The 15,726-nt window shown below is 37.1% G+C and overlaps 1 protein-coding gene across 3 annotated transcripts in view; it reads left to right on the top strand.

The window, feature by feature from the left end:
* The window catches only part of RAPGEF6 (Rap guanine nucleotide exchange factor 6), a 135,238-nt gene that overhangs the window by 28,671 nt on the left and 90,841 nt on the right, over window positions 1-15,726 (top strand). For 2 of the 3 annotated variants that reach the window (XM_062587800.1, XM_062587799.1), the window contains exons 2-5: window positions 1,113-1,183; window positions 1,699-1,755; window positions 3,095-3,178; window positions 14,626-14,695. In XM_062587800.1, coding sequence (XP_062443784.1) covers window positions 1,113-1,183; window positions 1,699-1,755; window positions 3,095-3,178; window positions 14,626-14,695 — 282 coding nt within the window. Of the gene's footprint in view, window positions 1-429; window positions 543-1,112; window positions 1,184-1,698; window positions 1,756-3,094; window positions 3,179-14,625; window positions 14,696-15,726 lie in introns of those variants that run through there. The other variant, XM_062587801.1, reaches the window with a different exon arrangement.

Genomic DNA, 15,726 nt, shown 5'->3' with positions numbered 1-15,726 from the left:
AGTATGTGGTCTCCACTATAAGCACAAATATTTTTGTGATGAAAGAGGATTCTGTATAGTGAGAAGCTTAAACAGTTGTATTTCCTAATTGCTATTTCTGTATAAAGTCCAACTGCTGAAGTGAAACAATCTACATGTTTTAATGCTGTTGCTTCCAAAAAAGGTCATCTACTTCAGATATATAATTTCTTTTAATTAAAAATACAAGAGTCCTCAGTGAAGAACACTGACAATGTAGTAATTTTTTAGGAGAACTGAATTTAAAAGCGAGTGATTTATTTTGAACTGTATTTGGCCCAAACTCTGTCTGGGAGAAGATTGCTTGCTTCAGTGGTTGCTAAGGAATGGGACTGGTGTAATCCTGAGTCTTAGTAGCAGGAGGTGGGAGGAGGATCTGAAGCAGCCTTGTTTTGGCCTTTGCTGAAGACTTCCAGTATCTTCGAGTGCTCTTCTCCCAGCAAGGGCTGGACTGAGTTGGAGAGGAAGCAGTAAGGAGCAGAGTTTGTTAGGGGACTGCCAGCTGGGTCTCGGATGGACACGAGGTAACCGGTTCCCTCCACATAAGGCTCCCTATAAAAAGGGGTTGTAGTCCTCTGCACTGTGTGTAGTGGATAGACTGTGAGGCTTAGGTTTTCTCATAGGTTGCTAGCAAACTGATTTTGATAGCTGTTAGCAAACTGACTTTGCAAAATCTCCTTTTTCCATTTTAAAGAGGTATTACAAGGTTTCAGCAATTTTTGATGTTGGATGAATAGAACCGTCTTAGCTGGTGTATTCCGCGTGACATGTGCTGCAGTCTGTCCATGCAAGTGATCTATTCACAGATACTTTTAATAATAATCTAATTCAAAATCTGGTGCAGGTAAGTGCTTGTGCATCAGTTGGGATTCAGTTATCGCTTCAGCAAGTTAACCATGGACAGGATTCTTCAAGTCTGTATCTGTCCTGACCTAGTTCTAATCCATAATTTGTTTGTCTCGAATTATGTCTTAAGTCTGAGGAACTATATTGCAGAATTTGAGGAAGTACGGCAAAGTAATTGCATGCTGTGAATGAAGTTGCTCATGTAATCTTTTTTTTTCTCTCCTCCCCCCCCCCCTTTTTTTTTAAAGGACTTAAATACTATCTATTCTTTCCTTCATGGACTGGACATACTCTCACATTTCAGGGAACATCAACTAAGGTAAAGCAGGATGAAGCTAGTTAGTGTTGCATAGTACAACCAGTATCTATGAATGTATTCTTGTGAAGATAAGCAAAGCTTTTCTTTGCCCGTGCTTTGGGGTGGTAAAGTGTGAACCAAGCCCAGTTGCTGAGCCAAGTTGTTGCAAGGGCACTGCAAATGCTTTTTAATAATTAAGACATTCAGATGATTTCGGAATATATAAAGTGGAAGGCCAGCAAAGCACAAAAGGAGCATTGAAAGTATTTTAGTTCTTCAGTTCTGTTGCTATGGGTAATTCCAGTGTGTAGGAGTGATTTAAAGACTTGGAGAACATGCTGTATATTATCTATCTGGATAATGAAGAATGCCGAAATAATTTGGATTTTTATAGTTAAGCATGTCCTTTGTTTAAATCAAAAAATAGTTGAATTTGACATCTTAAAGCCTTAAAGTAATTCTGCTGAAATGTGGTGATTAATGGCTTGTGATCTTTGTGGATTCACATTGAAATTAAACTTCTCCTCTTCCCTCAGAATAATGTCATCAAGTGCCCGCTATGAAAGGTACAAGGGCAACCAAGTTCTCTTTTGGTAAGTACATGTAACCTGTTAGAATTCTCCAGTAAAACTGTAAACAAAAACAATATTTTGCATGCAGGTGATGAATCTTTTAGTCTTTCAGTAGCTGTACATATAAGACTTTAGAATGGTTAAAGCTGGCCAGACTGGTTAAAAGCTTTGCTGAGTGCTGATTGTAACAGCAGCATGATGCTGAGGTTTCAGAGGTGGCCCCACAATTAACAGCATGGCTTCCACTGGCAGCAGAGGAGCCAGTGCACGTGCAAGGTAGACGGAGGCATGCACTGACAGCTTGTAAAGCATCCAGAACGTTTATGGAAGTGGTATTGGTGACTCAGTAGGTGGCACTCTTCCCCTGGAGTTGGTACCAACTGTATTGCCAGGGACTTAATTACTTTGGAGGAGTGTCCTCCATTGGAAGAGGGATGGAGCTCAAATTTGCTTCAAATTGCCAGAATTGGCATTTTAGTCATGAGGGCTTTCCTTAGGTTCCTGTTGGGTGACAAATACACCTTTTTCCTCATGTTTTAGCATTGCTTATGGTGTATTTTTCCTCTCAGCAAATCCTAGCCTTCTGTATAAAGCATGTCTTATACACTCATGCTTAAATTAGAGATACCACGTATTAGTTCATGTTGCAGGCGGACTATCAGGAACCCGTTCCAGTAGCAGATGGCTGTCCGTGTGTGGGGTTGCGTGCTGGAAAATAAAATTGATGTTAGGCTGTAGCTGGGAAGCGCGAATACAAGTGCTCTGTGAAGAGGCACACAGTCAACTGCCGTAAAACGCCGTAGCTTTGTCCTGGTCTGCAGCTCCAGGCTGCGGGTTAAATGGTTGTCAGGTCACCTCCCAGGCCATCTAGGACTGTTTGTCACCTGAAAGACAGCACCGCATCTGCGTGCGACACGAGTGCAAGGGTAGAGGAGGGCAACGCAGCGGTCGAATGTATGAGTCTTGTATCTTATCCGTAAGACTGGACAGGTCTATGTAGTGTTGCTGTATGTGTTGAAATGATGATCAACTTAGGCATTTGATAAAGGCATTCCTATATTTTTAGTTTTATATGTTTTCATTGAAAGGAAAACTTTTCATTGAAAATTAATAACTTTATTTTGTTAAATGTCTTAAATTTGACAAAAATATCATTGTGAAGTGTAAGAAACATTCTGGATGTAGATACTGAAAAATGTTAATTATTGGTATTGTTCCGTTAAAGTTCTTAGCCTTACAGTCTACAAGTGGAATTGGCAGCCTGGTAGATCATTATTTTACTGCACTAATGTTTAGATAATGTATTTTTGAGTCACTTTAAAAGGAGTCTATTTCTAAGACTTGGTGCCCTTTCTTACAGCTCAGAAACTATTGCAAGATGCTGGTATATACTGCTTTCGGGATCTGTGCTGATGAAGGATTCCATGTTTTTACCACCTTGCAGGTATGTACAGGATTTTTTTGCACACCATGATCATATTTTGGATTTAAAATGTTACATATTAATATTACTGTAACTTTTTCACAATTTTAAGATCAGTTTTTCATTATTTTGTTTTTCTGAGGTTGAATAATAGAAGCAAAAAATGTTCCATTAATTTCATTTAAATTCCTTTTCATTTTCCTTGCGTGTTGGGATTCCTATATGCATTTTGATTTTTTGTTTTTGCTTTAAAAAAAAAAAAAAAAGGCAAAAACAAAGTTCCTTAATAAGGACCTTATGAGGAATTCTTGTTGTGGAACAGTTTAATACAAAGGACTAGATTATATAGCTTATAGCTTTATACTATTTGGTCTGAGTCTGTTTAATGGCATATGCTTTTTTTTTTTTTTTAAAACAAAGCAGGAGGATAGATGCCAATAGTATTGGTTACAGAGAATGTATGACAAGATTTTGCATTTCATAGTTGCAGAACAGTGAACATTGTCACATGCTTTAATTGAAGCACAATACTGAACTTAAGTTGGACCTTGCTGCACTATAGTACTCTGACCTTGTATGTCATTCTGAATTTTTGCTTCACTATATTTTGAAACTGCACATTGTGTATTTATGTTCAAGTTACATTTCTAGGCTTTGTTGTTCCAAAACAAAACAAAAATGTTTGGATGAGGAGGAGGTAGACTTAGAGTAACCACTTCTGTGTTTTTATTTATTTTATTTATTTATTTATTTATTTTTATTTTATTTATTTTCTAAAGTATTTTGAACTTAGGTTTCGGAAAGAGTAAATACTTCTGCTGCTGCTAAGATGCTTTTGTATATCAAAGATCTTGAGTTCAATCACAATGACACAATGCCAGCATGAAATGGGAGAATCTTTAGATATTATTGTTGCTGTAGCAACATGTCAGAATAAGTCCAGGAAGGCTGTACTGGGAAAGGATAAAAGTTATATCAGTGCAAGGTCTCTTACCGCTTCTTTATTTTTATTGTTTGTTTGTTTATTTTTAAGAAAGCATGTTTATTGAAACAAATGGAAAGTATTCTGAGGTTTTACTCATTTAAAAAGTTTCTAGTGTTGGCATGATCTGTTTTGTGACCACTAATATCCATCGGCAGTTAAGATACTGGGCCCTACTCTAGCAAACCGATAAACATGAACTTCAATATAAAAGAATTTCTGATTTTTGGCCAAGCTTGGTTCACTTGAAAAAAAATGTTAGAGATGCATTTGTCTTAATGACTTTTTGAGACTATAAAAAGTAAAAATATGGAATGCTAACCCCCCATTTTTTGAGTTTGTCAACTTGAGCTGCTGAGTTCATTAAAATAGAATGTGTTTATTAATATAGTTACGATTATCTCAAATTACATTTTACTTTATTACTTTATTCTGGTGAGTTCTTTTGGTATTTCTGTTGGTGGAAAAGGTTTACTAATTATAACAATTACAAATTTAAATCTGTAATTTAGTTTGTCCTTTTTCCCCCCACAAGAGAAATGCTACCAATGTCAAAGTTTGATAGATGTAGACTTGTCTGTGTGCCCAATTTGGATAGCTTTTGATAAGGATAATAAAGGGAAGTGCTGCTATGCCTCTTGTAAAGAGGGCAAATGGAAGAAAGACTTCCCTTATGGTGTGGTTGCTCGCTGATGAACTCCTCATCTCCTATGGTCAGTTGGGTGTTAACTGACCTAATCTGCAGTGATCGGTGCCTTTCACACTCTCTGGTGTTGTCTCATTTCTTGCTTTCTGCTGGTGCCTGGTCTGGGACAAGAATGCTTCACTTGTGACTGTAAAACAGTATGCTAAGATAAGTAAACAACATGTACGGATCCAATGCACGTGTCTTCCTTCACGAATGCAAACATACCCAGTTACTTATGAAACTTGGATTAAGTAATCAGGCAGCACTTTACTCAGCATGAATTGGCCATGATTTGATAGGCTTAAAAAAGGTTACTGTGGTTCAAATATGTATCCATATACTTGAATTTCATGTTAAGTGCCAATAAGAAAACATAGGACTGAAATTTTCAGCTCAGTTGTTGATTAGCTCTAGGCTGGATGTCACGCTCTTAACCCTCCTAGAGAGACTGAAGTTCAGAAGTGCTAAAAGTAAGGATGTGGCAAGATGATCTTTTCGTAAAGCCAAGTTAGATCTTTATTTACCTAAACTTTAGAAGCATAGGATTTAAGTGCATCATTAAGTGTTGTTTTTTTTTGTTTAAGAAAAAGGTGTGTGGAGAAAACAAATCTGTTGCTAGTTTACACGATTTCACCTGGCTATATTGTGGATAATGAGCAAAAATAGCTCTTTGATGATAAGTATCCCAAAGTTTTGTTAAATGAAAACCCCTGGAACCACACCAGTTTATTGCTCACTTACATAGCAAGATCACGTGAAAAGGAAGTACACTTCTGGATAACCAAATTCTTCTCTAACCACATTTTCATAATGTGAGTGGTAAGGGGTGGGGGGGTGGAAAAATTCAAACATGAGGAGTCTTGATGTGTGAATATTTGGAGGAGAAATGCACATCCTTATAACTAGATAAACTAAATTTATTGGTAATTAGTCAAGAGTTAAGGTGTGCAAAAGGATGCTGAAATTCTTTGAACCTTTCTGTTTTTCACCCTTGCTTCGCTCTTGGACCACCTGTGCTACTCCCCTCGCATTCGCTTCCCCCCAGGACTCCGGCATCGCACCCGCCTATGGAGAGGGAGAGGTGCCGCTTGGACAAATGAATTTACACAGCCAGCTTTCCGCTTTTTTCTAATGTACTTGTATGGTTGAACCTCAGTTTATAATTTAAAATGAAATGCTATTTGTGATTTTGGTGTCCTATAGTCATGTGATACGCTTGGGTCGCTCTTCCTAGTCTGAATACTTCACGTCATGCTTTTCCAGTTGAAGGGGCTGCACAGGCACCAGTCCTTTACAGGCTATTGAATGAAATGGTGCCTTGGATAATGTAGCATTATTCTTTTATAATTGTAATTAGCAGCATTTTAATTACATTTAAAGCAATACTTAATGTTCTGCATTATTCCTTATCCCCAACCAAGTTTCTGATTGCATGAGTCATTCTCAAATGAGGTTTAAATCAGCACATGTAAGAAAAAACATAGCATTGCCTTCATTCTTGTTGCATTAGATACTACAAAGCTGTTCCTCTTTTGACAGAATTTTACACAAAAACATGGTTTTATGTTTTTATTTAAGCTGTAACAGTGGAAATGACCTGTAGTATAACAGTAGGTGTAAATCATCTTTCAAATACAACTTTTTATATCCTTTCTTGAAAAGTGTCTATTCAAAGTTGATAACATAATGAAAATAATTGCCTGAAATGATTGCTGTAAAGTTATTATTGCTATTTATTTATTTATTTATTTATTACAAAACCTCTTGCTGCATTTTGATATTCTCTGTGCTTTCATGATTTAGGAGTAAAACAGTAGTGAAAACATTTACCATAATAGGGGGAAAAAAAGTGTGAGTTTATCACTTAAAGATGAACTCTTTAAATTGACAAGTGTCCTTTATGTCCTGTTTTAAACAGCTTGATGCTATGCTCTGTATGCTTAATGAACATGTGATGTTTTACTTGTTCATTATTAATAAACTTTATGAAAGACTACTGTGTTCAGAGTACTGATTTATCTGTGCTTTTCCTCTATGGAAATAAAAAAAAAAAAAAAAAAAGGAGGATAGATATAGAGAATTAAAGTCAGGCTTGAAGAGGGGAATGGGGGTGTTGTTTCAGCCAGCTGTGTTTGTGGTAGGACACTGTCTGGACACTGGCATCAGATAAAGCTTAGTTTGATTTGTTGAATGTGTGGTGTAAGTGCATCAACACACAAGCGGAGGTGAGAGATGTTAGAGATGGGTGTCATCTGCACAAAAGTGATGTAGGAGACTGCTGATAGTTTTGAGTCATCCCATGAAGAAAGTGGATGAGAACCAAACTAGAATCCTTAATGTGAGGAAGATTATAAGTACCATGGGTAAGAAATCAGGCTCTGATCTGGAGATCAGCCTTGTTCTTTGAGTTGGTCAAGAGCCAAATTTGAAGTAATTCCTTCTGGAAGAACTGGGTAAGCAGAGACATTTTCTAAGATAATAGTTAGCAAGTGGATTCTAGCTTGAAACTCAATTCTTGCATATACTTCATTAAACTGTTGTATAGGTGTGTGTTTGTATGCTGGAGGAAAAAAGGTACTAGCGTTTCTCGGTTGAAGTGAAAGCTGTTTTTCTGCTCAATGGGAAATTTAAGTCCCCCTTTTTTGTGAAATTGTTTTTATCTTCTATTATCCTTTGTTTGGCATTAATTCTAAAGATTCTTTCAAAATTCAGGATTGTTTTGTCAACTAAGTGCCTAGCAACTATTGTTTGAGAATTGTATGTGCAACTACTGTTAAGTTGTTTATTAGCGAGATGTTTTCAGTCTATATAAGTAAAACTAAAAGATGGTGGGTTATTGACCTTTTCGTCTTGCCTTCTTATAATACCTGTCCTTTTCTTATCTGCCCTAGCAGTTACCTTGACAGATACAACACTTTAGACAGCTGTAAACTTAACCTTGTTAAGATGTTGCTTAAGCTCTCCTTCTCTTGCATGCCTTGTTTCATCCATTACCCAACATACAGCCGTTTCAGAACTGGAGCTCAGGAAAAGCTTCCTTTTTGTACTGTAGTGCTTTTTGTAAAATGTTCATATATTCCAACTTGACAGAGCTATAGCCCCACTGAAACATAAGAATGTGGGTGGGCACTGCTTCATTCACCTCCTTACAGGCTGGGTTTTCTGTTGGACTTAAACGAAGTAGTAAGCAAGCTGCAATTCAGAAATAGGCTAAAAATTGGAGGAGCAAAACCTGTATTCAGGTAGGATAATGTTGAATCTTATCTAGTCAATATGATGATACGGGTGAAGAAAGCCCTGTAGGATTAAGGGAAGCAGCAGATGAGTAAGTAGTGTTTGGTACAAAGATGGTATCATCTTGATTACCCTATTATCTGGATTTATCAATAGATTTGGTATAGTAGGAAAAGAATATACATCTAACATGGCAATGATGACCATAACAAAAGATCAGGAACGGAGGGTTTTGTGTAAAGAAAACCATTTCAGGAAGTCAGAGGTTTTTTGTGTTAACTTTGCTTGTTAATCAAGGTAATTCATGTGAACAGGATATTTGAAGGAGATTACTCACAGCAAGACTAGCCCTAAGAAATATATCAAGGGCCTGGGGAAGCTTTTGAAGCCAATTATTTGGATGACAGCCTCCTACAGATGTGAGAATTGAACCTTGACGGGAAAAATACAGAGTCTTGAAACATTCAAGATGTGGTTTTATTGAAAACAAACACTTCCCTTTTCCTATCGCCTCCAAGAAATTCATGAGCAGCCCTTCCAAAATCTTGCAAGTGGAGAAAACTGGAATTACTCTCCTGTTAAGGTAGTGCATTTGTTGACTAATTTTTTTTTCTTTTTTTTTTTTTAAGCCAGAGACCTGTTAACTTAAAAGGGACTGCTTTGGAAATACAGTTGTTCAAGGATATCTGGTAGGAAAAAGGAGTGATTTTTAACCACATGGAGAAGTGGATAGAATTGGCAGTTAATGAGGCCACAAGCAGTGAGTAGGCAGCTCTGGAGATGTCTGCCTTACTGTGCTGTGAACTCTGGAAATGAGGAGCAGTAACACTGATGGCATCTGAGAAACTCTGAACTGCCTTTTGAAGCTTTTAGCATTGCTGCAGAGTCAGGTGATGTGAGCGGCTGGGCTAGCTGTCTGATTTGTGTGGTGCTATCTTTCATGTGAGTTATAAAAACATTGGTGGCTCGATTGGCCCGTCTTTCTCTTGTCTTGGGCAAAATTAGAAAACTGAAATTCTTGGTTTGAGAAAATTGTCATAATAAGAGGAACTCCATTTTTACATCTTAAACAGTGGCTTGGGTTGAAACTATTTTAGCTTATTTTGTATTAATATTTGTGGATAACGATCTTTTAATATAATGTGCAATTCACTGTGACTGCCAGTGTTTCAGTCCATTCTGTGTGACAATATGGGAAGTGCAGAAAACTTTGTATGTGCACAGGACTATGTATTGGTGAATAAGAATACAGGATTAAAGACTTGCAATTTGAACAATTTAAATTTCCTGTATTCTAGAAATCTTAATATCATGTATTAAATTTTGGTTTTGAATATATTTAATTTATTTAATCTGATTGTAGATGATATATTCAGTTCTATTTCTGTATTACTCTTTCCCTGAACTGCACAAATGCAGGAGAGTTTTCAGAGAGGAAAAAAAAAAAAGCAAGTTGGAAGCTCAGAGTTGTTCCATTCCCAGCCTCTGAGAATGAAAACTATACTGACACTATTTCCTGCTACGGATCTTCTCTCCCAATTTAACTTTCTTAAATAATGCTTTCTGCTTTGATTGTACCTGCTGTGTCCAAGCTCTGTCCCAGAGTTGCTTAGTCTGCACTTTCTTTTCTTTCACATCCTGATCGCAGTCTCTAGCTGCAGTATGGAATATACTCATTTTCTCCGCTGAGCTCTAAGATTTAGGTAAATATGCATGCTTTGTCCACTATAGGAATATACTAAACTTAATTTTTGACAGATCTGCAGTTGCCACTAAGGTTCAGAATTGTGATGCTCATTGAAACTGTTGAAACTTAAGAGATTTAAGTTTTTGTGACTGTTGCAAAAATTTTTGGGATAGAAACTACATAAATACATGTTCATTTTACACTCAAAAGCTCTTCGCAACCAGCTTTCCAAGAACTATTTTTCTACTTTCAAGAAGAGAGCCTAAGGCTTATGGCCCTGTGCTTATCAAGGCTAGATAGACTTTTCTACTCACCATTACATAAGAAGAGATGATTAATTCAATGCATCTGTGGTTCTAGATGAGGTGCTGTTTCTCTGAAAACTTCTGAGTGGTTCCTGTAAAGTCAGTATTGCTGGATATCGATGAATAAATTAAAACTAAAATACAATTTGATAATGCCACTAATGAATGTATTTGGTAAAATTAATTCCTGTATGTGGCTGCTTACACTGAAATTCTTCAGGCAGTGCTAATGCTGTGAAGGAAGTAGACGGTGCGAAGCAAGGAACGTGTCTGCGAAGGCGGCGTGCCAGTGGCAGAGTGCGTGGCCTGGTTTGCTGAAGTGCAGGGCTTCTTACTAGAAGTACTGCTGCCGATTTAAAAAAAAAAAAAAAAAAAAAAAAAAAAAAAAAAAAACGGAAGGGTGTTACAAAGTAAGACAGCGCACGGTGCGTCTTTTTGGACATGGACTAATGCTCTAAGGAAGCCGAAAGAATAAGTAGTGAGGAAAGAAGACGATGTTTAGATGGACCTGACACGAGTACGTGATCAGATAGTCCTGTCCGCTGCTCCTCCCTTAGCAGTCGCCTCTGCTTCTGTTTGTAGTTTCGTTAGCAGCTGTCCTTTAGCGCTTTTGTAGAATGCAGCGGATACTGCGTGGGCCACAGAAGTGGCTTTTTATTAACTAAACAAAAAAAGCATGAGATGCAAGATTGGAAGCCAAAGGTAACGTGCAGTTTGTCTACATCTAAGTGTAATTTATTCTAGGCCACGTGACTTAGCCTTAATAAAAGTTGCACAGCTTCACACAAAGTGCTAGGTAAGATACAGACTCCCTCAAAGCAGCATCTTTTTCAGAGGAAAAAGTAATTATTATAGATACCTTGAGTCTGCAGCCTGCAAATAATGTAGCATGTATGCAGCCTCCAACTTCAGCCCCAATTAAAACTTTCAGCAGGCTTAAGAGAAACTTGCTAAACTTACTATTTTTTGAGAGCTAATGCAAAAATTGTTTTGATGACCCAGCATTAAATGAAATTGATATTTTATATTCAGCCTTAAGTCTTGTAGTTTCAGGCCTTAAACACTTTTCTGATGGAGTTAAGTGTTCTAATAATTTAGAATTAAATTACTTTGAAATGCTCAGAACTTAGTATCTTGAAAAACCTGTCACATGCATTTGCTGACTTTTCAAAAATAACAAATATATGAAGAAGAAAACACTTTGACCTTTATTAACCCTAGTCTTCTATTGAATTATCTGTTAAAAGTGAAGTATTTAGATTCTTATTTGTCACTCCATTTTTTTTTCCTTTGGAAGGGATATAAGAGTAAGTTTGATTCTTTGAAACTTTTGACTTAGTCATGCAACTTTTCCCCATCTAGTTATGCTGTTTTGCAAACAGTGCTTATGGGGCTCTGCAGCAGTTGGAAATGCAGTGGGAAGTGCCAAGCTTTCATTGCTTTGCGTCTCTGCCAGGATTTCTGACGCAGTAGAACGCAGGCTCTCGTTCTGTGTACTCTCAAAGTCAGGTTAGAGATTTCACAGCAACCTGGTTTCTCAGGTGACTGTAGAGCTGATAAACCTGGAAAAATCAAGACCTCTGTGCAGATGCCCAGAAATGGGGTCCCCCGCCCCACTTTGTTATTCCCTGCCTAATGGCAAAGAAATTAAGCTTAAAATTACTTTGTTTTAGACTGTTTAAGCTGATGTTTAATAATACAAATGGCTGTTTCAAGACATTCATAATATGCTTGTATAGGATATTTGGTGTTAGCCCCACCACCACCTTTTGAAGTTATCTTGGGTGTGAGAACGGCTACGTTGCAGCAGGTGTCCTGGATGTGCACGGGGACGGACGGCTGTTCTGTGTCAGAAGCACTCTGAGGAGAATAAAAATGATATACTTCTCAAATGAAGACTGAGCTCTGACTTGGGGAAAAACTTTTCTTTATTTAAGAGCCTAACAACAGAGAACACTTGCATTTCATATGCAACTCGTATCTTCCAGGGCAGAGTGTGCACCTGTGTGAGAAATGCTTTTGCGTTTGAGAAATCCATGCGGGCTACTGGCTGAGATGATTGAATGTGTGGGGTCACTGGGTTCTCGTTGCAACGGCAAAAAGTACAGCTCGTCCTCATCTGAGGGGTTTTTTTTGTTTGTTTTTCTTTGCTTGTCAAGCTGCTTTCAGAACAGGCAGATTGAGAGGCAAAAATATATCCATAAAAACATAATAGTTGCAGAAAATTACAAGCCTTCTGTTTGTTATGCTGCTGTAGAGCTGTATCGCGTCCTACCCCAGTCCTGCGTCTAATACAGTGCAGATCGCTGCAGATAGCTTTCCGTTGTTGTTGATAAGCTATTGGCAATATTGATGCCAGCTTGCAGAGCCTGTAGAGTTTTATGATTTTTGTAGTTCCTGGACAATAGAGAATGAACTTTTAAAGTGCCGGACATCCCTACATTGAAGGATTTGATGCACCAGATATCTGAAAATACTCTTTCACAATGTAACCAAACCAATTTTGCCAGTTACGTGGTGCTCAACCAATTAACATGGTCTCCAGTCTTAATTTCCATCTGTGTTTATAGGCTCAGAGTTTCTCAGGACAAGCTGTGTGTGTGTTTTTTCTTACTTCAAAGATTAAAAAAAAAAAAAGAAAGATCTATTATGTTTTGATAATTGCATATGAAAATTAGTAATGAAGAATTTCAACACACTAGTATTAATAAATTTCAGTGTTAATGTGGTTGCTATTCCTTAAACTTGTAATTCTTGAAATTCCAGGTGTTTTAGGACCAAATAACTAATTTAACAGCTAAGTATTAAGCATTTTTGAATATTTGTATGTAGAAAACTGTAAACGTTTATACACACTCAGTTTTAAATAAATAAATTACATTCAAAATAAGATATTTTGAAGGATTTTAAAGGCAGCTTACCTTATAAAAGCAAGGTTTGCTGTAACAGTTCCTATGCCTTATATTATAAAAGTTATAAAGCTTTTTCTTGTGAAGTTTAAGGTTATGTCAGAATGCCAGCAGTTTTGGGAGTGGGCACAAGTTTGAAACTGCAGTATTCTCAAATATCAAAGGCTCTATCCAGAGAGTAATTTTGGTCAATGAAGTTGTCTTGGTTAAGTCAAGCCTTTCTGCAACTACTTGCAAGTTTAAGATTTTACAGTTCCGGTTCTAGTTTTGAATGGTTATATCTGTATTAGCAAATCATGCAGTGGAAAAAGAGCATATGTACAAAGTGAAACAGTTGATACTAATAACCGCATTATGTGTAGTTCTGGGATTTTACTTTTCAGTAGCTCTAGTCTGATCCCATGGCCTGAATGCCTGTTAGTGGTTGATGTATGATATAATGCTGGTTTAGCTTACATTCCTTTCTCATATGATATGTTTGCTTAAGCATTTTTAATTACAAGTAGCAGTGAATCTGGAGGGAAAAACAAGATTTCTTACAAATGAAGCATACATAAATCAAGGGAAAAGAAAGCCTTCTTTGGTATGTGGAAGACATTTTTCTTGTGACAGTGTTGCAAGCCAGTGACTGAGTGCCTGCGAATTTAATGATGCAGATGTAATAGATGGATGTTAAGTGACAGGAACACACATTATAAATTCAAAAATGCAATCAAGTTTACAGTATTCCCTCTTCTGGGCTTCAGAGGGCGAGAAACTGTAGAATAACTATGTCAGATTTAAGACCCTGCAAAAATAAGTTTGATTAAAATATCTACAGAAAGCAAAGTGTGTGTGTGTGTGTGTGTGTGTGTAAATCTGATGTAAATACTGAAGACTATGATGCCTGGATTACATGCTGAATGGAAAAAGCATGAAAGACCTGAAAGCTTTGGCAATCAATTGCTTAGTCTAAGTGCCTTTAAGTGTTTAGGTGTCCTGAAGGTAGTACCTTCTTGAAGTGAATCAGCTAAAGCCTTATCTGATTGACTTTAGCCTCTTTCCCTCTCGTTTTGTTACTCTTTATAATATGTTACTTAGATTTTTTTTTTAAAAAAAAAAGCAGAGTTCATGATGGTATGCTTATGGTGACGATACAAGAACCAACATACAGACAGAAATCACAAGTTTAAGGCTAAAATTTACGGAAGATTTTTCCTGGAGGAATGAATGGTGGATGTGAAGTTAAGGGAACTGACTAAAAATACAGTGTAAAAGAAATAGTACACAGTCCACCAGGAGTTCTTGAAATTTGTCTGTTTGTTTTTACAAAGCCTGTATCATGCCTAATTAACACTTACTAATATGTTCTTGTCAACAGTGAAATGCACTGTGAATGTTTTTGAGTATCTGCAAATAATAATGATCTTGCAGAAGAATATTGTTTATGTTTAGGCTTTCTATAATAGGCTGTGATAGGAGGTGCGGAGTATTTTAAAAATCATAATGGTGTACTATAGTGTTAGAGTTTTTAGCACAATAGCTTTCATAGTTCCTCTCCTTTTTTGGGGAGGAGGAGTCGATATTGTAATATGCACCATTGTCAATTACTTTTATTACTGAAAAGGTAAATTAAACTGTCTGTCTCATTCTTTTTGTGTGTTTTTCTTTTGTCCCACTCTAGTTTTGGCAAGCAGTCTGGAGGAAAACGAGGATGCGAATGTATCATATTGGAGCCTTCAGAAATGATTGTGGTAAGACAGATTTTTTTTCAAGTATATTTAAATCTATTGCAAGTTTCAGCAGATTCTTTCTGTGTCTTGTAGCAGAGAGCTTACTGTAAAGTATTTTATAAAAACTGCAACAAAATTGCCTTGATTTCAATTATACTTAGGGCTACTTTTGTAACAGCAATAGATATGTAAATTTAATCTAGATGGGTAATGATGATGAGGACGATTGTGTCATTCTTTCTGAAATTATTTACTACTTGAGTTTCAGAAGCCGATCAGCTACGACTGACTTAAGTATTCCTGAGTCAGGCAGCAGTAGTGTGCTATCTTCAATATTTACACCCTCATCTCACTGTTTTTTGCTAGACGTGCCAGTAGTGCTGGGTCTGGTGGGAAAGGCACTCTGAGCTTTTGCAGTTCTACCTAGTGTGAAGGCTTTTACATGAGGGAAGGTTCCTTCTACTTTAAAGGAAATTCTGTGGGAAATTTCCATAGGAAGTTCTTTAGACTTGTTAATATTGCCAAGTTCATATGTGCTTACAGATTATAATTCAGTTCTCTGTAGATTGATGTACATATACTATCAGCAGCTGGAATACTAGGATTGCTTTTTCCGTAGTACATAACTACATTGTATTCTAGCAGAGTGCAGCTGGTCATACTTGTGACTCAGGAAGGTCTCTGTCAACTTGGACCTAATATGCTGCTACTGACAGAGCTGGAACAAAAATGTTCATTGTACTGAGAAGCAGCATGCCTATTAAGTAGGCTTAGGTCTCCAAACTGCTATTTATTTAGCTTCCTTCTTTCTTAATACAGCATTATTAAAAGTAGGATTTGATGGTGCCTCTTACTGACTATGTGAATATTCCGCTTCTGTGAGAAATTAATTCAGTTTTTACAGTACAGTAACAGCAGTGGACATCGCAGATGTCCAGTATTCAGTACACTTGCAGTCCTCTGTGCTTTCCTTTCTGTGCAGTGCCAGTCTGATTCTGCTCATCGGCTTTGATAGCATCAGTAATATTCTTTGCTGTAGCAGATAGTTTTAA

Source organism: Rhea pennata, chromosome 14 (assembly GCF_028389875.1).
Source record: "Rhea pennata isolate bPtePen1 chromosome 14, bPtePen1.pri, whole genome shotgun sequence".
Classification (NCBI taxonomy): domain Eukaryota; kingdom Metazoa; phylum Chordata; class Aves; order Rheiformes; family Rheidae; genus Rhea; species Rhea pennata.
This window is presented reverse-complemented; position numbering and strand designations above follow the sequence as displayed.